At 34.7% G+C, this 21,688-nt stretch overlaps 5 protein-coding genes across 11 annotated transcripts in view; 3 read left to right on the forward strand and 2 right to left on the reverse strand.

The window, feature by feature from the left end:
* LOC111715083 (small nuclear ribonucleoprotein E) overlaps positions 1-869 on the forward strand; it is a 3,938-nt gene extending 3,069 nt beyond the window's left edge. The window contains exons 2-3 of the mRNA XM_023490340.1: positions 4-80; positions 644-869. Of these exons, the coding sequence (XP_023346108.1) occupies positions 4-80; positions 644-786 (220 nt within the window). The 3' untranslated portion in view covers positions 787-869. The remainder of the gene's footprint in view (positions 1-3; positions 81-643) is intronic.
* LOC111715039 (eukaryotic translation initiation factor 3 subunit E-B) overlaps positions 1-2,203 on the reverse strand; it is a 21,783-nt gene extending 19,580 nt beyond the window's left edge. Inside the window, exons 1-2 of the mRNA XM_023490280.1 lie at positions 2,192-2,203; positions 1,476-1,479 (exon numbers count right to left, since the gene is read on the reverse strand). The gene's annotated coding sequence lies outside the window, so the exon portion shown is untranslated. The remainder of the gene's footprint in view (positions 1-1,475; positions 1,480-2,191) is intronic.
* On the forward strand, positions 854-6,169 carry LOC111714903 (serine hydrolase-like protein). The gene is made up of 8 exons (XM_023490122.1): positions 854-927; positions 1,860-1,963; positions 2,280-2,349; positions 2,693-2,791; positions 3,937-3,989; positions 4,317-4,570; positions 4,913-4,989; positions 5,668-6,169. The coding sequence occupies exons 1-8, from the start codon at positions 875-877 to the stop codon at positions 5,969-5,971; spliced, it is 1,014 nt and encodes a 337-aa protein (XP_023345890.1). The 5' UTR covers positions 854-874; the 3' UTR covers positions 5,972-6,169.
* A 1,194-nt stretch (positions 6,170-7,363) lies between these two features.
* On the reverse strand, positions 7,364-11,066 carry LOC111715057 (leptin receptor gene-related protein). Of its 4 annotated transcripts, XM_023490312.1 has the most exons (7): positions 10,982-11,066; positions 10,775-10,850; positions 9,933-10,063; positions 9,263-9,360; positions 8,397-8,506; positions 7,890-7,917; positions 7,364-7,796 (listed from the first exon to the last, which is right to left on the reverse strand). In XM_023490312.1, the coding sequence occupies exons 1-6, from the start codon at positions 10,995-10,997 to the stop codon at positions 7,908-7,910; spliced, it is 441 nt and encodes a 146-aa protein (XP_023346080.1). In that variant the 5' UTR covers positions 10,998-11,066; the 3' UTR covers positions 7,364-7,796; positions 7,890-7,907. The 4 variants fall into 4 exon arrangements, with proteins under 4 accessions (XP_023346080.1, XP_023346097.1, XP_023346071.1 ...); XM_023490329.1 differs by lacking the exon at positions 7,890-7,917; XM_023490303.1 differs by having other exon boundaries at positions 7,364-7,917.
* A 91-nt stretch (positions 11,067-11,157) lies between these two features.
* LOC111715003 (transitional endoplasmic reticulum ATPase) lies at positions 11,158-16,981 on the forward strand. 4 transcript variants are annotated; one of them, XM_023490255.1, is made up of 14 exons: positions 11,158-11,266; positions 11,667-11,750; positions 12,547-12,616; positions 12,991-13,119; positions 13,210-13,505; positions 13,625-13,712; positions 13,778-14,097; positions 14,166-14,510; positions 14,591-14,927; positions 15,014-15,222; positions 15,420-15,663; positions 15,810-15,863; positions 16,454-16,542; positions 16,679-16,981. In XM_023490255.1, the coding sequence occupies exons 1-14, from the start codon at positions 11,250-11,252 to the stop codon at positions 16,848-16,850; spliced, it is 2,454 nt and encodes an 817-aa protein (XP_023346023.1). In that variant the 5' UTR covers positions 11,158-11,249; the 3' UTR covers positions 16,851-16,981. The 4 variants fall into 4 exon arrangements, with proteins under 4 accessions (XP_023346023.1, XP_023346027.1, XP_023346009.1 ...); XM_023490241.1 differs by lacking the exon at positions 11,158-11,266 and adding an exon at positions 11,503-11,600; XM_023490259.1 differs by lacking the exon at positions 15,810-15,863.
* The last annotated feature ends 4,707 nt before the right edge of the window (positions 16,982-21,688 follow it).

Here is a 21,688-nt window from a genome sequence, read left to right on the forward strand (position 1 = left end):
CAGGTATTTACAGAACCGTACTGTGATCAGCGTATGGCTCTACGAAAATGTAAATACAAGAATTGAAGGAATAATCACAGGTGATCCTACCCCCCTAATCTCTCTCATAATCTGTGTTAATCTACTTTTTACAATAATTTTGTGTGTCGTGTCCTGTGTAATGATTTTCCTGCGGGTTGTTTGACGATGTAAATTGTATATTTATTCCCAGTGACCAAACAATTGTCATGGGTGGTTTTTCAAGCTTTGGACCGCTTTATTGACTGACTCATCACCTCTTGACCACCTTATCACACCGATTGAATCTTGGTTTGTTTCATATTGTTGAACATTTTCGGCTTTTAAGAACTCCAAGTATACTTTGAATTCTTTTCTTGTTTAATTTTTTTTTTTTGAATCTTTATTATCATTAATGGTGGCACCTTTTATATAAATATGCCCATTAAGTTTGAGATTAAGGTGATAGTTTTCATTGTTTTCAAATGATCGGCCTTAGACCTTCGTTGGGGTCATGTGATTTACCACATAGATCTGGCCTCATCGGATCCGCTATTTTGAGGTTTATTGGACATAAACAACAAGCGAATAAATTAGATTGCAAAAATATAAACTCAATACACCGAGCTAAATGTTAAGTTTTTAGGATTTGACGAATACATGAATCTAGTTCTCGACGAAGCAGTTGAAGTTCATTTGAAGCGACACACCAGGAAACCACTGTCCCGGATTATGTTAAAGGGTGACAACATCACCCTTATCCAAGCCAAGGACGCAGCAGCCAAATAGATCTCATTTTGTCGTATTCTCGCATTTCTAATAAAGTTTGTGTCTTGTGTTACTGTTTTTTTTTCAATATCTCAAATTTCAGATTAATATGTTTGTAAGCATTGCCTGGAGACGGAAAACTCATTTTCAACCTGTTAAAAGGAAACATCTTGTGTCCAATTTAGTAACGTCTTATGTAGACATTTTCAGATCCCATTTATGCTTCGTATTATGTAAGGGGTGTACTGTTCATTTTCTTGACAAACCAATTTCCCCCTCCCCCCTTGTTTTAATTATTTTTTTGGCGTTTATTTCCTGAATTGGGGGGCTGATTTTTAGGGGAAAATGATGGGGGGGGGGACTTGTACTTTGGCGCGCAATTTTTCTCTAGATCTTCCAAAATCATTTCCACTCCTCCCTGGGTAATTCTTTAAAATATACAACAGTAAACTTAAAATCAATAGATTGAGTCAATTTAATTAAAAAGTATGTTTAATGGTACTTAACTAATAAATAATGAAAATTTTACAGGGACAAAATATATGATTTTTGCTGGAATGAAATGTAGCGCAGAGGCAGAACCTTTTCCTAATTGGATTAGAAATATTAACATTAAAATTATTGTATTCACCCAAAAGGAGTTAAAAACCTGATGGGTATACATTACAAGTCATGCACAGCGATACCGTATTTTTACTCTACCCGCTGTTGTGACTGGACAGGTGTGGCGGATTCCTCTCAATGAGGCTTTAAGGCTTACAACTCCCCATTTTGCATAAGGCGTGCTGTTATAGGTTTCCTTAAACCGAAGTCTTGTTTTGCATAAAATACGTTCATAATTTGTTTTCACAGGCCAAATATTTCTTCGCCCTTTTTTCGAAGAGGATGTTCCGGAAAATTACACGCCTAATTTTACTATTTTGTCATTTTTTACATATTTTTGTTTTGATTTATCAAGTATTGGAACCGATTTTTTACAAAAAGGATAATTTTGAAGTAAGTAAAAATATTTCATTTCATTTGTAAATTGTATCCGAACCCCAGGTCGGTTTCTTTTTTAAGTTTTTTGATCAGACAAGATTTGAGTTGTCCAGGTTTATAAGTGAGTACACAAAATCAGAGGAGATAAGGATTCCTACTCCATATGGACATATTGCTGGCAAGGTCTGGGGAGAGCCTGGAGCTAAACCTATTCTAGGTCATATTAACACGCTTAAAATATACACAAAATATTTGATAAAGTTTTATTATTTCGGAATGAAGGTTGATTGTTTTGTATTATTATCATTTTTTATGCACAGTGGTTGAAACTTGCGTATCTTAAAAACTCTGGAGAAACTTCTGCGTAACAGTCAAGCATTGATGGGTTTAAAGAAAATTTTGAAAAATAAGATCGGTTTAAAAACTTTCTTCCAAAATATCCTACATCAAGCAATATTCCCGCAGAATTATTTATCTTCTATGTCTCTCGAAAAGCCAGTTTGTATTTTAAAATTTGAAATATTATATTTTAGGTCTTCACGGTTGGTTGGATAACGCAGCAACTCATGATAAACTAGTTAAACTTCTTCCCCCAGGATACAGGTTCAACTCATGATAAACTAGTTAAACTCCTTCCTCCAGGATAAAGGTTCAACTCATGATAAACTAGTTAAACTCCTTCCTCCAGGATACAGGTTCAACTCATGATAAACTAGTTAAACTCCTTCCTCCAGGATACAGGTTCAACTGATGAGAAACTAGTTAAACTTCTTCCTCCTGGATACAGGTTCAACTCATGATAAACTAGTTAAACTCCTTCCTGCACGAAACAGGTTCAACGCATGATATACTAGTTAAACTCCTTCCCCCAGTATACAGATTCAACTCCTGATAAACTAGTTAAACTCCTTCCTCCAGGATACAGGTTCAACTGATGAGAAACTAGTAAAACTTCTTCCTCCTGGATACAGGTTCAACTATTCTCCTCTCACTACCCTCCTGGGATGCATTACAAGCTCTCAGATGGATTCACATTTATTCATAGGAACCATAATTGACATTCATTTATAGGAACCATACTAGACATCATTTTAGGAACCATACTTGACATTCACTTATAGGAACCATACTTCACATTCATTCATAGGAACAATACTAGACATTCATTTATAGGAACCATACTTCACATTCATTCATAGGAACAATACTAGACATTCATTTTTAGGAACCATACTAGAAATTCATTCATAGGAACAATACTTGACATGTATTTAGAGGAACCATACTAGACATTCATTTATTGGAACAATACTAGACATTCATTTATCGAACAATACTTAAAATTCATTTAGAGGAACCATTCTAGACATTTATTGATAGGAACAATACTAGACATTTAATTATAGGAACAATACTTGACATTCTTTTAGAGGAACAATACTAGACATTCATTTATAGGAACAATACTAGACATTCATTTTTAGGAACCATACTAGAAATTCATTTTTAGGAACAATTCTTGACATTCATTTAGAGGAACCATGCTTGACATTTATTTATAGGAACAATACTTGACATTCATTTATAGGAACAATACTAGACATTTATTTTTAGGAACCATACTAGAAATTCATTTATAGGAACAATACTAGACATTCATTTATAGGAACAATACTAGACATCATTTTAGGAACCATACTTGACATTCATTCATAGGAACAATACTAGACACTCATTTATTGGAACAATACTAGACATTCATTTTTAGGAACCATGCTAGAAATTCATTTATAGGAACAATACTTGACATTCATTTAAAGGAACCATACTTGACATTAATTTATAGGAACAATACTTGACATTCATTTATAGGAACCATACTTGACATTCATTCATAGGTACAATACTAGACATTCATTTATAGGAACCATACTTGACATTCATTCATAGGAACAATACTAGACATTCATTTTTAGGAACCATACTAGAAATTCATTTATAGGAACCATGCTTGACATTCATAGTAACCATACTTGAAATTCATTCACAGTAACCATACTTGACATTTATTGGTAGGAACTATACTTGACCTTTATGCATAGGAACCATACTAGACATTCATTCATAGAAACCTTACTAGACATTCATAGGAACCATTTTTTAATTTTTCTAATGTCAACTGGGTTTTAGAGTTTTAGATCATTTACAGTTGGATCAATCTATTATTATTGGACATTCTTTAGGTAAATATTTCTTTTTTTACTCCATCTCGTTTAAAAGGAAATAATAAATTGGTTTGAATGCATTTTAACTCCCCCCCCCCCCNTCTCTGAATATTAAATGGGGAAAATAAATGGATTAGGTGGGAGTGGAGAGTATCTAAACTGGGCCAAATCTGACAACTTTCATCTTCATTTTTCCCTAGAAATAAAATGTTGTCTTTTAGTTAAGTTAACATTTCACAAAAACCCTTGTCAACATCTCGGTATATTTATGATAAAACGGGATTGGAAATTAAATCGTATATTTGAGAAGCTGGAAACTGTTTTATTAATTTTGTTTGAATCTAGGAGGAGGGATGGCATCGTGGTACTCAGCCCTGTTCCCGGAGCGAGTCAGCAAACTGGTCTCGATCGATCTTATCTCCTTCGGGTCAATGGCTTTAAACAAACACGTCCGAGCCTCTCGACGCTCCGTCCTCGAGTCTGTGAGGATCGGAGACCAGATGGCCAATGGGAAAATTCCTTATTATAATTTCGAGGACGCCTGTGGACGCGCTTTCATGGCCTCTAATATTATTAATGGACTTGGGTCAATAACTAAGGTTAGACTAATGTTGTAAAAGAATCGAAATAAAAAAAAGATCTTAAAAATAATTGTGATTTTTACTCAGAAAATTTATTCAGAAAATTTTTCTTTGTATACATTGTAAAACAAAAACAAAAAATGTTCGCGTTCTTTAGAAAAAAATCGTGGAATTTCTAAATTTAATGAAAATCGAGGCTATTTTTGAAATTTTAAATCATTCATAAACCTTCCTTGGGTTCATGTGAGGTCCTTCACAAAATTCTGGCCCGATCGGTTCAGCCGTTTATTGAATACAAACAAAAAGACAGACAGACAAGCAAAGTATATAGATAACGAATTTNTCTGGCGTTGTCCTTAGAAATCAGTGGAAACCCTGATGAGTCGAGGGTTGGTGGAAGTACCTGACAAAGGATTCACATGGACACATGATCTCAGGAATATTTTCATAAAATATCAAATTATATCTCTTTTAACGGGTGTAAAACTCAGCCTCGAAGAGAAAAATTGTCAACATAACCCTGCAGTTCTAGAGTGATATAAACTATTCTCAAATATCCTTTTTATTGACTATGATGAAGATATCTTAATTTTCAATCCTAAAGTTGATATTTTTGTGCTGTAGAATTTCCAGATTACTAACCGCGAATTTCTACTTCTCAGAGAACTCGAAATGTTTGTTATATTTTGTGATTGGTCAGATAAAGGTTTAAAGGGTAAAGTTGTGAATTACTTCTGGCACTCTGAAAGGTCACTTAAAGGGAACGTTGGAAAATCCTTGCAAGGTTCTATGTTTTTATTTTATTTTAGATCAGCAATTTAAATAATTAAAAGTACAATAAAGGAAAAATCAACAAAATACTTCCTTATAAAATGTATTATGTACATGACTAACTTGAGTACCCGGCGTTACTCAAGTTTATATGATCATTCATAGACATAGTTACTCCCGCCGTATAACCACGCTTAAATAATGATTTTATGATTAAGACGCGTCGAACAAAAAATTTAGAATTTTACGGGTTCCCTCGAAAAATGTCCACCAAATTGGTTCCAACTATAGCTAAGTTTTATTATGTAGATAAACACAGATATATATGAAAGTATTGCTTCTAGATTACGTATCCCCACAATGTTTAATATGGTTCTGGAGGTTGCCGAGGAATATGCTTCCAAAATATCCTCCCCGCATCTCCTTATCAAGGCGACAGACTCGAACAAGTATATGCCGGACGAGAGCTATGACAGGTTGTTGAAGGTGATGAGGAACAACAACCCGAGGTTTATTTACCGCGAGGTTGAAGGTGGTCATCATGTGCATCTTAACAAACCGGAGGTTGTGGCTCCAATTATTAACCGATTTCTCGAGATGAATTTCGAGGAAGAAAATCCGGGAAAAATTCCTTATGATCTTGTTTAAAATTAATAATTAAAGATACAATCCATAAATACAAATTAGATACATACTTAGATCTGAATTAAACTTTATTCCTAAGCAAAATTTACATTCAGTCATGGGTAAATATTCCTGTGTGCTTTCTAGCATAACGTACATTCTGTGCAATGACTAATAGACTATGTACAGTACAGTATTTAAAATAAAGATAGTGTAAACTTATAGATATAAAATAATAGAATTTTAACTGAATCTAACCATAAAATGTCATGCTTCAGCGAGTCTTGTTATTTCTGCAGTTTTAAATTTTGTTAAATTTTATTTAGAATATGTTTTTTTCAGTTTTAGAAATTTAATTTATGGAAATATGAAATTAATAAAAATTATAACGATTTGCTTTATTTTTTTTATTTTTTACATAGAAAATTGTTGAAGATATTGTGGAGTGTGCACTTTGTGAATTTGCAATTGCCGATGATTTTATTTTTTAAATTAAATGGTATATTTCTTGCGTTGCTTTCTTTCAAAGAACGAGAAAGAAAATAACTGAGATACAGGTTTACCCACAAAGCATGCGATATTTTTGGACGGTCTTAATTTTTTTTACAAAGAGCATGTTGAATTTTTAATTGTACTTTTTTTCAGTACACCTTACTTCTTTAAATAAAGATCCAATTTAAACCTACAAGGAACATAAATGAATAGATTTGTACAGTCGTTTCGTAATTTTTTTCCTTAGTGGGGAACCTTGTCTCTTCTTCATTCATCATTTTATCACATTTCATTTGTTTTGTTAAACGACCTTTCCCTATCCCCTCTCGGTTCTCTAACCCCAGTGTTAATCCCGCTCTAGTCTCTCAGATCAGGTGGATAGATGGATCTAGATGGATCATTAACGCGGACCGCTCTTTCTTTCTAGCATATAAGATATTTACTGAACATTCAGCTGCAGGTAGCTGTATATTTCGATTTCATCAATAAATCAATCAATCGATGTGTAGATTTAGAGGTCGTTATATTTCCAGTGGTTCCGGGAGGGATCTAGATGGATCATTAAAGCGGACCGCCCTGTCTATCTAGCATGAAAGATATTTACTAGACATTCAGCTGCAAATAGCTGCATATTTAGAGTTTATCAATAAATCAATGTGTAGATTTTGAGGTCGTTATATATGTTCAGTGGTTCAGGGAGGGAGCCTGGCAAGAACCGTAATTATTATGGCAATACAAATATTTTCGTTCTACGCCCATTGTGCTATTTTGCATTAATTGCGGCACGCTTAAACTTGTCAGACGCCGGGACGCGTTAACCCTGCATCTATATCTACTTGATCTTTCTTTTCCTCTTCTCACATTTCTATATCTCCACATTGATCTTCTTAACATCTTTCCTTACTTCTCTCTTGGTTAAACAAGTTTTCATTCGGACATTTATTTTATTACAAGATCCATACAGAGCTAAATACAGGAGATAAAATATTACTTTCTTAAATCAATTATTAAATATCTATAGAAACTTCTGAGCGCGATATTTTTTCACAAGACATCTTGAGAAAAATTTGACAATTGAGGCTCAGACTAATGTTTCTTTGAGAGGGTATCACAGCACTCAATGCTCGCAATTACGAGAAAAAATTAGGGTTTATAATCGCAAATGTTTGTGACAAAAATAGACAATTTTTAACAAAAATATACCGAGGGACAGAAAAAAAAATATTACAACCATTAAATAACTGAAAACATCAGTATTGAGGGAAAAAATGCGATTAAAAAGTTTTTTTGTAAATCGCGATCTTAATTTTTTGTTAAGATAAGATTAAAATTTATCTTCATCGGATAAGGTATAACTCTGAAAATACGTGATGTAGCAGATTGTTTCTAACTAAATTAAGAACACGTGTTTTCAGAGTTTTTTATAGAAAGAAAACTCAGATTGATTTACAAGTAGAACTCTTAAAACTCAAGTTGACCTGTTCCAACTATAGCTAAGCTTTATTATGTAGATAAACACAGATATATATGAAAGTATTGCTTCTAGATTGCGTATCCCCACAATGTTTAATATGGTTCTGGAGGTTGCCGAGGAATATGCTTCCAAAATATCCTCCCCGCATCTCCTTATCAAGGCGACAGANTTTTTAGTCCATCTATTTTCGAGTCTTTCTACTAGAAAGAACTCGATTATTATAGAGCCTATCTACTAGAAAGAACCCGAGTATTTTTTAATCCATCTATTTTCGAGTCTTTCTACTAGAAAGAACTCGAGTATTATAGAGCCTATCTACTAGAAAGAACTCGAGTATATTCGAGCCTATTTCTACTAGAAAGAATTTGAAAATATTCGAGTCTATCTTAAAGTTAGTAAAGTACAAGTATATTCGAGTCTATCTACTTAAAAGAACTCGAGAATATTCGAGTTTATCTGTAAACATGTACTCGAAGTATCTACCAGACTGAGTATCTGTGATCATCGTTGTCGAAGGCAAGAAAGAAGCCGAGAATTGTCAGAAACATGACAGCGTTTGCGGTCAGCACTAGTCCACATGCTCCGCCAGAGATCTAAATACAAAAACCAGGTTTCATTCGAACGAATGCAAATATAAATATACGAATATTATAATTTTAAATTTTTAAACTATATTTTTATTCCTCAGAAATTGACACCAAATTTTGACTCACTTACAATTAAATTCAATTAACTAATCAAATTTTAAACCTTTAAAGTTAATTCTATTCTTTTCCATTCTTTAAACTCGAGTCTCTTTCTCTTGAAGTAAATGACTAAACAATGAGTTCCAAAAAACGTGAGATTGTACGTCATTTCCACGGTTATTAACAAACATAAAAAACTAGCTGAAGTGCCCGGGTTACTCATAGTTACTACCGCCGTTTACCCGCGCCTTGTATTAACTCATGAATTTTGATGAAGCGTAGCCCGTGGATTTCCAAAATTTTTAGCCAATTTGGTTTACAATAAAGTAAATAAATATATATATACAAATATGACAAAAAAAGAGTTTTTTTATACATGTGTGGGCTATTAAAGATTTAGAACGCACAAAGATTGTATTAAAATATTCTTTCTTTAAACCCTTGAGCTTTAATAAAAATGGTCTACCATCTTTCTGACAAATATGATTGAGATTCTGAAAATTCAAAAACTCAAATCTGGAAGAAAAAGTCAGGTTCCAAGATGTTTGGTGTTATTATTTAAGTTTTTCAGGCTCACAAGTAACACTGCGTGGTTCAGACGATTTCAAGACTTTACTCCATGTTTATTGAGACACCCTGAACCTCTCTCGACTTAATACTTACAATTCCTTCAACATCCGTTACAGTAGAGTTTGGTGGGATTGCTGTGACCGGTGCCCGGGTGAGAACGATTGGTAGAGCAAACGCAGAGATAACTATTCCTGAAGCAGGATAGAAATAATTATATATTTTACAGAATTTTACAACAAATAATATAAAAAAAAACAGTTATAAACATCGAGGTATTGTTATAATTTTTTTCTCTCAAAATATATTTTTTTCCACGGGCAACTCCGGGCCCTCCAGTTTTAAACTAATAAGTGGAATGATTGTCGTCTCTGCTTTTCCTTTCTATCAAATTTTCACTGATGATTTTGTATTAAAATCTGTTAAAAACTTGTGAAGTGTTTCTTATTAAAAGAAGGTGAAAGGAAGACATTCATTCCGAAGATTTTAGTTTCCACTATATGTAATTCGGCTTATTTTTATTTGAAATGCACTACATTTTAATAGTGTTCTTCTGCGTACAATAACAAAAAAACATTCAAATGGNGGGGGGGGGGGGTGATAGTTAAGGATGTTGGAATGTGGGAGATGATATTTTTTATGAAAATTCAAAACACTTCAGTTGTCAGTATTTATGTTAAATAACTATAATTCTTCAATCTTCCCCAAATCATCCTGGAAACAGGTTTCATGCCCATAAACAATAATAAATCACTTATGTACCGACCTGTGGTAAGGAACCAAGCAAGCTCTCGGCACTGACCGTTCTCTCCTGATGCATCAGTATATCTACTCGCTATTATACTTGGTATAGGAGACAGAAGATAGAATACAACTACAGTGAAGGGATACCAGTTACTAAAATATATAGAGATATAAAAAGACAGTAATAAAACACTTTTAATGTTTTCTTGGACTTCGGGAGAAGGAACTGATACTCTGGAGGAAAAACCCGTAAGTAAGGGACAAGGAACTAATACTCTGGGAGAAGGAACTGATACTCTGGGAGAAGGAACTGATACTCTAGGAGGATGGACTGATAATCTCGGAGAAGGAACTGATACTCTGGGAGAAGGAACTGATACTCTAGGAGGATGGACTTATAATTTCGGAGAAGGAAGTGATACTCTGGGAGAAGGAACTGATACTCTAGGAGGAGGAACTGATACTCTGGGAGAAGGAACTGATACTCTGGGAAGAGGAACTGTTACTCTTGGAGAAGGAACAGATACTCCGGGAGAAGGAACTGATACTCTGGGAGGAGGAACTGATACTCTGGGAGGAGGAACAGAAACTCTGGGAGAAGGAACTGATACTTTGGGAGAAGGAACAGACTCTGGGAGGAGGAACTGATACTCTTGGAGGAGGAACTGATACTCTGGGAGAAGGAACTGATACTCTGTGAGAAGGAACTGATCCTCTAGGAGGATCGGAACTGATATTCTGGGAGAAGGAACTGATACTCTTCTGGGAGAAGGAAATGATACTTAGAAAGAAGGACTGATACTCCGGGAGAAGGAAATGATACTCTGGGAGAAGGAACTGACTCTCTTTAAAACGTCTTCTTACTTGAACTGAGGTAGAGCGCAGGAAAGAAAGAGAAAAAGAAGACCAACAGATCCACTGAAAGCCAGCGCTACCAGAGCTTAATAAAATAGAATATTATTTATTATGAGCTAAATCTTTCTAATAACACACGACCAATAGTTAAATTACTTAGATAAATCATTAAAAGTGATGAAATTTGAAATTGAATTACGAACTATTATTTATTACCTTTAACCCCCGCCATTTTGTAAACAATGTTGAATATGCTTTCCTTTGATAAAGGGAAGCTTTCTGCTCACCGGTAATACAGCTGGCTCAGATGATTCAGCTTAGAAATCCACCAATCAGAGCTCACAGAATTCAGCTCGAACCAATCATAGCTCAGAAAATTTCCAGCACATTCGATTTAACAAATATTGCGGCACTGCGAGCATTACTTCACTTTTGTGGAGACGTCGGACTGAGAAACTAGCGATTAAAGTTATATTTTCTGAAGATGACGGATAAAAAAGGGTAAGTTTAGATCAAATTAATCAACCATTTATTCCCGTTTCGAATATACTTTTCTACATTTTCGGTAAAATTGTCATTTTCAAGTAGAAAAGACTTTAACTAAACTCAAAAAATTATGCAAGTCATGATACAGAAAAATATAATTTTTAAGGATATAGACCAAGTTTTTTTAGTATTTTTCACAGGCTTTTCCTACCCAGTAATATTACAATTATTTAATGAACTTATTGATCGGAATCCGCAAATTATTTGTCGAAAATTCTCAAGTTTTGGTTAATCATCAGTTAAAAATGAGTTCTACCGACGTACAACCTTTACCAATTTTGCAGAGAAAGTAAATCAAAATTTTTATTTAAACCTTCTTAAATATATGGTTAACTTTAACATATTTGTTTTTAAGAGATGAGTTGGCTACCGCTATCTTGAACAAGAAGAGTAAACCTAACCGGCTTCTCGTTGAGGATGCCGTCAACGACGATAACAGGTTGTAATTTAACATTATTCCTGTTAAAAATAGTGAAATATGGTTAGATTTAAATTCTATTATTGCGAGGCTACAGTTTAGTTATCTTGTTATATGTCAGCCTTCTAATTTCTTTTGGATATGAAAGTTATGTTTACTATAAAAATGTATTGAGCTGATATAATTGGCAATTTCCTAGAGAACGACTTTTGGACCCCCCCCCCCCCCTCCTAATAATTTTGTACATGGTTATCATTGGTCATGTGTGCCGCAGCGCCCGGCCATTTAGCCTGTCCTAGCCGCCGCGCTCGACCCCCTTATGGTCTGTCCTAGCCGCTGCGCTCGGACCCCTTATAGTCTGTCCTAGCCGCGGCGCTCGGCCCAGAAATTTTCTAAACCTAACCTAACCCTAAGAAAATTAAAATTAATTAACAACAATTTGATGAAATCGTGTACAAATTGATTGGATGGGGGGGGGGGCCAAAAATCGTTCTCTAGGACAGACCCATATAAATTTCCGTGCATGTAAAGTATCCGACCTATGTATTGAGTTATATAACTTTCCGTGCATTTTACTAATTTAAATCCTCTACCTTTTAACTCCGTCTAAGGCCCATTAAACGCTATCTACCCGGCTGAACTTAACCTAACCTAAAATATCTAAAAAAAAGTTTTGGTCGGAAAACTCTTAGGTCATAGAAGACTTAATCATAAAACACTTAACTTGTGTCGGATTTCTAGAGACCACCATTTCCAATAAACTTCGTGTTTTTTTTTCTTTCTATTTTGTCCTTGTTTCTACGTTTAAATATTCTAGCGTGGTTGCCTTGTCCCTGGCCAAGATGGACGAATTACAGCTTTTCAGAGGAGACACAGTTCTCCTTAAGGTAATATTCATAATTTTAAATTCAAATAGAAGTTTTTAGCTTTGAAAGAAAATATTTAAACGCACAAACTGTTGATTTTTATTATTTTCTTATTTTTACACTGGATCTGCAGTATTTTTTCATCCGAATCCGCTACCCACGGATCTTCATGCGAGTTAAAAATATCGACCTTATCTTACAACATGTCAGGGGTAAAAGTTTTTTTTTTTAATTATTCCCCCGCATTCTTAGGGCAGGGCTGGGCTTTATTCGCGGAGTTGGGGAAAATATATGAATTATTGGACAAAACCATATCAAAGAGGAAAAAACTTGACTTTTGATTCCAACTTTTTTAAGATTTACGAGAATTATTTTTCATAATCTCGTTTTTTTAGGGTAAGAAGAGGAAGGAAACTGTTTGCATTGTTCTCTCTGATGAAACTATCTCAGATGAAAAGATTAGAATGAACAGAGTTGTCCGGAACAATCTTAGAGTTCGTCTTGGAGATATTGTTGCAATTCAGGTATTCACATACTTAGATTATTAAAAAGAAATTAGAAATAGCATCAAATAAAACTTTAAGAAATAGTTTCCTTAATGGAATTTTGTTTAGTCCTGTCCTGATGTTAAGTACGGTAAACGTATTCATGTTCTACCTATTGATGAGAGTGTGGAAGGTTTGACCGGAAACTGGTTCGAGGTTTATCTTAAACCTTACTTCCTAGAGGCATACAGACCAATCCATAAGGGTGACACATTTGTAGTCCGTGGAGGTATGCGAGCAGTTGAGTTTAAGGTTATTGAGACGGATCCTTCTCCGTACTGTATTGTTGCCCCGGATACAGTTATCCACTGCGAGGGAGAACCCGTCAAGAAAGAAGATGAAGAGGATGCGCTCAACGCTGTTGGGTAAATTTATTTAATTCATGTCCAAATATAGCCATCAACGACATCCTGAGTAAAATGTTTTAAAAAAACCCTCAATTAAAGCTTTACCTATTTTAAAAGGTTTAATTTCATATATCTAGGTATGATGATATCGGAGGATGCAGGAAGCAGCTTGCTCAGATTAAGGAGATGGTTGAACTTCCTCTCAGACATCCAGCTCTATTCAAGGTAAATATTGCTAAATAATGCATCCCTCTCCTCCTCATACTCAGTTCCTAATGTTTAATGATTAGGCTATTGGAGTGAAACCTCCCCGTGGTATCCTGCTTTATGGACCCCCTGGAACTGGTAAAACATTGATGGCTAGAGCAGTAGCTAACGAGACTGGAGCTTTCTTCTTCCTCATCAACGGTCCCGAGATTATGTCCAAGCTTGCAGGAGAATCTGAATCCAACCTTAGGAAAGCATTTGAAGAAGCAGAGAAGAATGCTCCATCCATTATCTTTATTGATGAACTCGATTCTATTGCACCAAAGAGAGAGAAGACTCATGGTGAGGTAGAGAGAAGGATTGTATCTCAGCTTCTTACGCTTATGGATGGTCTTAAACAGAGGTGGGTATCTTCACAAATTATTTCTAATATCATACTCCACCGCTATTTTTAATCTTTATTTTGTTCAGAGCTCATGTTATCGTGATGGCTGCAACCAACAGACCGAACTCCATCGACGCAGCTCTTCGTAGGTTTGGTAGATTTGATCGTGAGGTTGATATTGGTATCCCTGATGCAGTTGGCAGATTAGAAATTCTCAGGATTCACACCAAAAACATGAAGCTAGCTGAAGACCTGAACCTAGACCAGGTTGCAGCCGAGACCCACGGACATGTCGGAGCTGATCTGGCTGCACTCTGCAGTGAAGCTGCTCTTCAACAGATCCGTGAGAAGATGGATCTAATTGATCTTGAAGATGAGACTATTGATGCTGAAGTTCTTGACAGTCTAGCTGTAACAATGGATGATTTCAGGTTGATTATCTAAACTTAGTTAAATGTTTTATGTGTTTTATTTTAATTCTTGAAAACTAATTCCATATTATTTTGTTTAGGTACGCTATGAGTAAGAGCACACCTAGTGCCATCCGTGAAACCGTTGTCGAGGTGCCCAATGTATCTTGGAATGATATTGGAGGTCTGGAGAGCGTGAAAAAGGAGCTACAGGAACTGGTTCAGTATCCGGTAGAACATCCAGAGAAGTTCTTGAAGTTCGGCATGATGCCCTCCAAGGGAGTTCTATTCTACGGACCCCCTGGTTGTGGTAAGACTCTGCTCGCTAAAGCTATCGCTAACGAATGTCAGGCCAACTTCATCTCCATCAAGGGACCTGAGTTATTGACTATGTGGTTCGGAGAATCTGAGGCTAACGTCAGAGATGTATTCGACAAGGTAAACCATTTCTTTACATAATACACGAGTACACACACAGTACACACCTAGCCTCCTGAGCACAATGTTATTGATAAAATATTTAGGCTCGTTCTGCTGCACCTTGTGTGCTGTTCTTCGATGAATTGGACAGTATTGCTAAATCTCGAGGTGGAACCTCAGGTGATGCTGGAGGTGCCAGTGACAGAGTTATCAATCAGATCCTTACAGAGATGGACGGTATGGGCAGTAAGAAGAACGTGTTTATCATCGGAGCAACTAACAGACCAGACATTATCGATTCTGCAATTCTCAGGTTATTAGTAGTTTTATTCATTCTTGTTTAGCTTGAAAACCTGATGACACACGAGAAGCACTGTGCTTGATGGATTAATACAAATATTCAACAAGCCTTGACGAAATACTTTGATCGCTGATTTTTTACCATTTTATTAGAAGAGGAAAAGATAGTAATTATTATTATTATTATTATTTATATTGATCAACATTTAGGCCTGGTCGTCTGGACCAGCTGATTTATATCCCTCTACCCGACGATGGTTCAAGGATGGCGATTCTTAAGGCGAACCTTAGGAAATCTCCCGTAGCCCCGGATGTAGATGTACCCTACCTGGCTAAGATGACTCGTGGATTCTCCGGAGCTGATTTGACTGAGATCTGTCAGAGAGCATGTAAGCTTGCTATCAGGGAATCTATTGAAGCAGATATTAGGAAGGAAAAGGAGAAGCAGAAAGCGGTAAGATTCCTTTATGAATTTTTCAACTGGTCTAAAGTAGGAAATTTATATCTAACATTTTTTTACACTTTATTTAGAGATGACAGTACTTTATTGTTGAATTTAGAAAAATTAATTTATCTTGCTTTAAAGAATATATTTTTCAGTTGGAAAAGGCTAAAAATTCAAAGTCATCACGTTGGTCTTCTAAATCTACCGCGGTAACAAATATCAAGATCTGAACAAAATCAGATTATTCCCTTGTCTGCCTGTTTGGATATTTTCCTTGATTATCCTTGAAATTGATTTTAAAAATAAAATAAAATAAAATAAAACCTTGTGGTCTTCCTGGTCATGCATCGGGGCATCGGGGTTGAAAGTACATGAAAATACACTTTCTGTGATGTCAAAAGATGTAAATATAATTAATCAATATTAGAGATAAGTTATGATAAACAGAAATATAAACACTCCCTTGCAGTATAAATTCTGCAGTTAAGATTTTTTTCTACAACTTAAGTCTTGACATCAGACTTCAAATTGTTTACAACACCACCATGGTTAATTTCTACCCCTAATATCAATCAATCAACATTTGGTCTTGGGATCGTATTGGTTGGAATTATATGGACCCCTGTCTTTGTTTTTTTTTTGTGTTTTCTTTTTCTACACGTATGATTTACCATGTTGTTAAACAGATGAGGTTAATATACCGAAGATTGTGGAATTTTATCTTTAAATGAAAATGTTCGTCTTGTCTGCGTGTCTCATTAAGTTCTCGGGTAATTTTTCTAAATTATACTGACTGCAGGGAGCTAGCATGGATGTCGATGATGAGGAAGACCCCGTTCCAGAGATTACAAAGAGACATTTTGAGGAGGCTATGAAGTTCGCCAGAAGGTCATAATATTTACTATTCATTTATATATTACAAAATTGTAGCTGATTTGATTTTTTACATTATCGTAATATTACAAAATTGACTTTATTCTGAAGATACTGATATAATTTTCAATGTAATGTTTTATCTGTTCAGGTCTGTGTCTGATAACGATATCAAGAAATACGAGATGTTTAGCCAGACCCTTCAACAGTCTAGAGGATTCGGAACCAACTTCAGGTTCCCAGATGGTTCAGGAGGTCAGAGCAATCCAGCTCCAGCTGGTGGAAACTTCACTAATGATGATGACGACGACCTTTACAGTTAAACTGTCCCACTATTTATTTGTTTATAAAAGCACAGTATGAAGTGTATTTGGTAAAGTTTCATTTTATTTTAGACCAGTTTAATCTTTAACTTGTAATTCATCAGTCTAAATATATTTACCAGTAAAATGTGTTAACTCATTAACTTGTCTCCGTTCTCCTGCAGGCTTTTCAAATATAAGGAATTCTATTTTGTCCTATGGAAAGAAGGTTAGAATAAATGGTTATCAACTAATTTACATACAGGATACCCATCAAGGATTGAACTCTAATGAATACCGGAAAGGTTTAAGAAAAGATTGTATCAAGGTTAAAATTAGATTTTTCTACACAACAAGCAAGGTATAACTAAATTTTAGGTTTTTGAAATGTACAAGGGACCGTTACTTGAGGGTAAATCAAATAGCCTATTGGCTCCTCATGGTGTTAGTCTTACTTTCTCAGACTACTGTGGAATTAGAAAAAGCCGATTTATCATTCAGAATTCCAGGTTACGGTATGATACCTTTGCATTTACACAATTATAGTCGTGGATTAGAAAAAAATTTCAAATATTAAATTAAATTCTATCTAATATCAGATATCTTTGAAAATTAAGACTAATACCAATGAATAGCTAATAGGCTAATAGTTCACCATGAAATTACCTAAATAAGTGAACGGTCCCTTTAAGTGAACCAAGGAACTTGACGGGGGAAATTATAAATCTAACCGATTATTATTCGTATTGACATGACATCTCTTAGACGTACATAGAACATGATCCATGATCATAAAGTGTAAATTCTGCAGGGTCAAGTACAGGGTGTCCCAAAAAACATAGGAATTCAGTGACGAATCCGATATCTTCTTGTTATGAATTAACATTGTAATACCTAATTTCAAAAGCCATAATGTTATTATGTCTGCTAGAGTTTATTTAATGAAAGATGTGTCTAAAATGTCTCCGCAAGATGAACAGTGAAGACGGACAAGATTACTCTGTTTGTATACTGCAATATTCTTGTTTTACTAAGTACAACATGCAGTCAAAACATAAACAAAATGTGAACATAGCAGACGAAACTCTTACAGATTACAGCTTTCTCAGAAGGTATCAAGAATTATTTGAAAAGACGATATCAAATTCGTCACTGAATCCCCATGATTATTGGGACCTGTATCAAAGGTTAGTCATAAAAACTCAAGGATCGATCTCCATCATATGCAGATCTCTGGATTAATTTCATTCTTCCACTACATCCTTTGATGATAACCTGCAGGGATAACTTTAATCGAGGAATTAAGCATTGATCATCATTGTGTAAAGTGTCCACATTGGATATCGAGATCAAACGTTCAAGATTAATAATTACCCAAATAATAGATCCGATCTAAGGTTGCCAAAATATAGGTGATACAGTTTGAGGCAAGTGTTCAGTTTCATTAAATAATTATTTAGAGAATTTTCACCAAAAAAATCGATAAATTTATAATTTCAAATAATGACCTCCAAATTGAAAATGTTTAAATTATGATTGTGTGCACACCAAACGAAAGCTAGGAACCCAAGCAAAGGAAAAGCAACGAATTCAGTGTTTGACCTTGTAATGACCTTTATTGCCCTTTATTCTACCTTTCTTTTGATATGCATAAAACCATAGTGTAAACATTTTCAATTTAGAGGTCATTATTGGTTGTTAGGAAACTGACCTAAAATTTGAGGAATACGATCAACAAATTGAGATTTTAAAGTTTTTGAAAAAAGCAGAAACGGAACATAAATATGAGGAAACGGACCTAAAATTTGAGGAAACCGATCAACAAATTGAGATTTTTAAAGTTTTTGAAAAAAAAGCGGAAACTGATAAAAAAATCTATCTATTTTAGCTTGTCTGGGTGTTTCTGTATGTTTGTATCCAATAAACGTCAAAACAGCCGAACCGATCTGGCCTAAATTTTGTATGGGATCTCACGTGACCCCAGGGAAGGGTTTTGAGTGATCAAAAATTTTAAAATTTGTGTTTAAAAGTTTTTTTTTTTTGTAAAATTTTGAAAATGCGCGAAAAAATATTATGAAATCCGCAAACTTTTTTTGCCTTTAATTGTTTTATACTGTACAAAGAGAAGATGCTCACAGGTAAATAGAAGATGGGCGCGAAGGCCCTGAAAGGCTAGTAATATAAAATTTGTCTATCTATACATAAAGCTGCAATAGTTATGCGCAAGTATAGGAATGGGTGTAGAAAAACAAAATAAGAAGTCTTAACCCTATTCCTGCTGGGGGGGGGGTCAATTTGACCCCCCCCTTTAGTTTTTTTACATAACTCAAAAAGTATTGGTCTGAGGCTGTTGAAATTTTCTGACTTTTCTTACATACCCAAAGCCCTCCCTTTAGGCCTAAAACCGGGCTTTAATACTAACTGCCTGAGTCCTCAGGCACACTGCCTGAATGACTGCTTTTGCCTGTAACAAACTAAATCTTTGTTTTGACCCACTTTCACTTGTCAGATTTTGATAAAATTTAGCTTTTTGGAAAGCCTATGACATAAGGAAACGGATTGGACAAGTTTTGCGAAAAAAAAAATTGCAAATTTTTTGCAAACAACCTGTCAAAGGAAATTTGCACATTTTTAGTTTTTCTTGATTAAAAATCAGGTTATTTAAAATTTTGCAAAAATTTTTGCATATTTGAAATGGCATGGTCAAGGGCTTTTCAAAAATGTATAATTTTTCATTTTTTGGACAAATTTTTACTATAAAACTGGATTTTGCGATAAAAAATTCAATTTTCGCAAATTTGCAATTTTTTTTGCAGATTCTAAAAGTAGAGCACAAGAGCTTTCTAATGATGTATCATTTGTCATATTTGGACATAAAACATGGGATTTAGAGGGGGGGGGGGTCAAATTGACCCCACCCCAGCATATCCTGGTTTTCAAGTACCCCAGCAGGGATAGGGTTAATCTCAATAAAAGTAGATTCTTTAACACAAATTGTTTATGTACCATAAAAACTTTCTGAAGATGTTGAGATTTTTCGAAAAAAAGGCTTTTGGTGGATGTAAAAGCCAAATAATTGTTATGGATATCGGATTGCTTTACGGGAGACAGAGGTGGGAGGGAACCCCGGCCCGGACGCCATGAGCCTCTGCTATGCAGACTCGAGCCTCCCAGATTTACTAGACAGACCGAGCCTCCACTATGCAGACCAAGCCTCTGCTATCCAGACTGTGCCTTCGCTATGCAGTGCACAGCTTTTTTTAAATCTTAAATCTTGTATAATGAAACATTTTACAATTTTTTTTGACGTAGTGACATACGAATTTTACTAAAGATTAGAGTTATTTATTGATTGTCAAGATTAGAAACATATATGGACTCAAATTGGTTTATAAGATTTATACTAAAACTTTAAATATTTTTACGCAGAAAGCAAGATATTTGAAGAAATATTTATGGAGTAAATTTAGTTTATTTTGTTGTAATCTTTAATCTAAAAAATACATTTTTTAAAATGTTAAGATTCAAATAAATGATACAAATTTTCTAAGATTTAATTTGAACTACAAAAAAAAGTATTGCTGAAATAAAAGATTATAAATAATGAAATGAAATTCAATTCAAATTTTTTTCTCTAAATATTTTCCTTTTCATGTAAAAAATGTTTAAAGTTTTATATACAACTTTATTAGTCATAATTAGGCACTATTTATGATAATTGATAAATACTTCTCATCTTTGAGAAACCTCTCATGCCACAATGTTGAAAAATTTGAAAAAAAAAAATCTTTTATTTAAACTAAAAACACAAGTTTAAAAACCTCCCTTTATTAGACAGGTACATTTTGATGTATTACGCATGCTCATTTCTGCATAACGGAGGCTCAGTCTGCCAAGCAAATCTGAGAGGCTCGTGTCTGAATAGCGGTGACTTATGGCGTCCGGGGGTTCCCTCCCTCGACAGAGTTGGGGAGCCTGTCAGACGTATCATGAGCATCAGAGATGATTTTGATTAGCTAAAAGTCCATTCTGCGAATCAGGAGGCTCCGGAGGTCTGTTTGCAGAACTCATGGATGCTCTGCACCGCCTCCCTCGTGTTCCCTTCAACGATATAATCAATTCAGGCTGTATATTTTCAACACTTTTCAACTGTTCCATCTATTTAACTATTACATCTTCCAAAGATGTAATTCAATTAACAGTAAAAAGTACACCACAGTGCACACAAAATTAGACGATCTGTACTTATCTTTTCTTCAATTAAGATTTACTATACTAAAACAGAAACCAGTTTTCCTTATTTTCGAACGCAGTAAAAACAAAAATTTATTAACTGCAGGATTTATTTTTGTTTTGGCGAGAGTGAAGGTTTTCATTGTCTTTTTAATTAATTGTAAAAAATTTTTAGAAAAATTTATACAAATAAATTATCATAAAATTGGAGGATTAAAGGATGATTCTATATAATAAAGCTCTTCGCTCATATATATTTACTAGTACTACTACTAGTACTACTACTAGTACTACTACTACTAGTACTAGTATATATGTTAGCTATAGCTGGCTAAACGGCTGGACCGAATGGGCTCACATGTTTAGAGGGAACCCAAGAGTACCCCGGGGGTAACATAGGCTAAAAAAATTGAATTTTTTTTCTCTAAAAATTCTATTTTTTTTTCTTTCAAAAATCAAAACTTTTTTTCCACGGGCAACCCGGCACATCAGCTAGTAACCTTTAAAAACAAATCTAATAAATCTCTTCGCTCACATATATATATTTTAGCTATAGCTGTCTAAACGGCTGTATCGAATGGGCTGAAAAACATCGGCTAAAAATAATTCGACATTTTTTTTCAAAT

The sequence above is a fragment of the Eurytemora carolleeae genome, unplaced genomic scaffold, assembly GCF_000591075.1.
Source record: "Eurytemora carolleeae unplaced genomic scaffold, Eaff_2.0 scaffold120, whole genome shotgun sequence".
Classification (NCBI taxonomy): Eukaryota; Metazoa; Arthropoda; class Copepoda; order Calanoida; family Temoridae; genus Eurytemora; species Eurytemora carolleeae.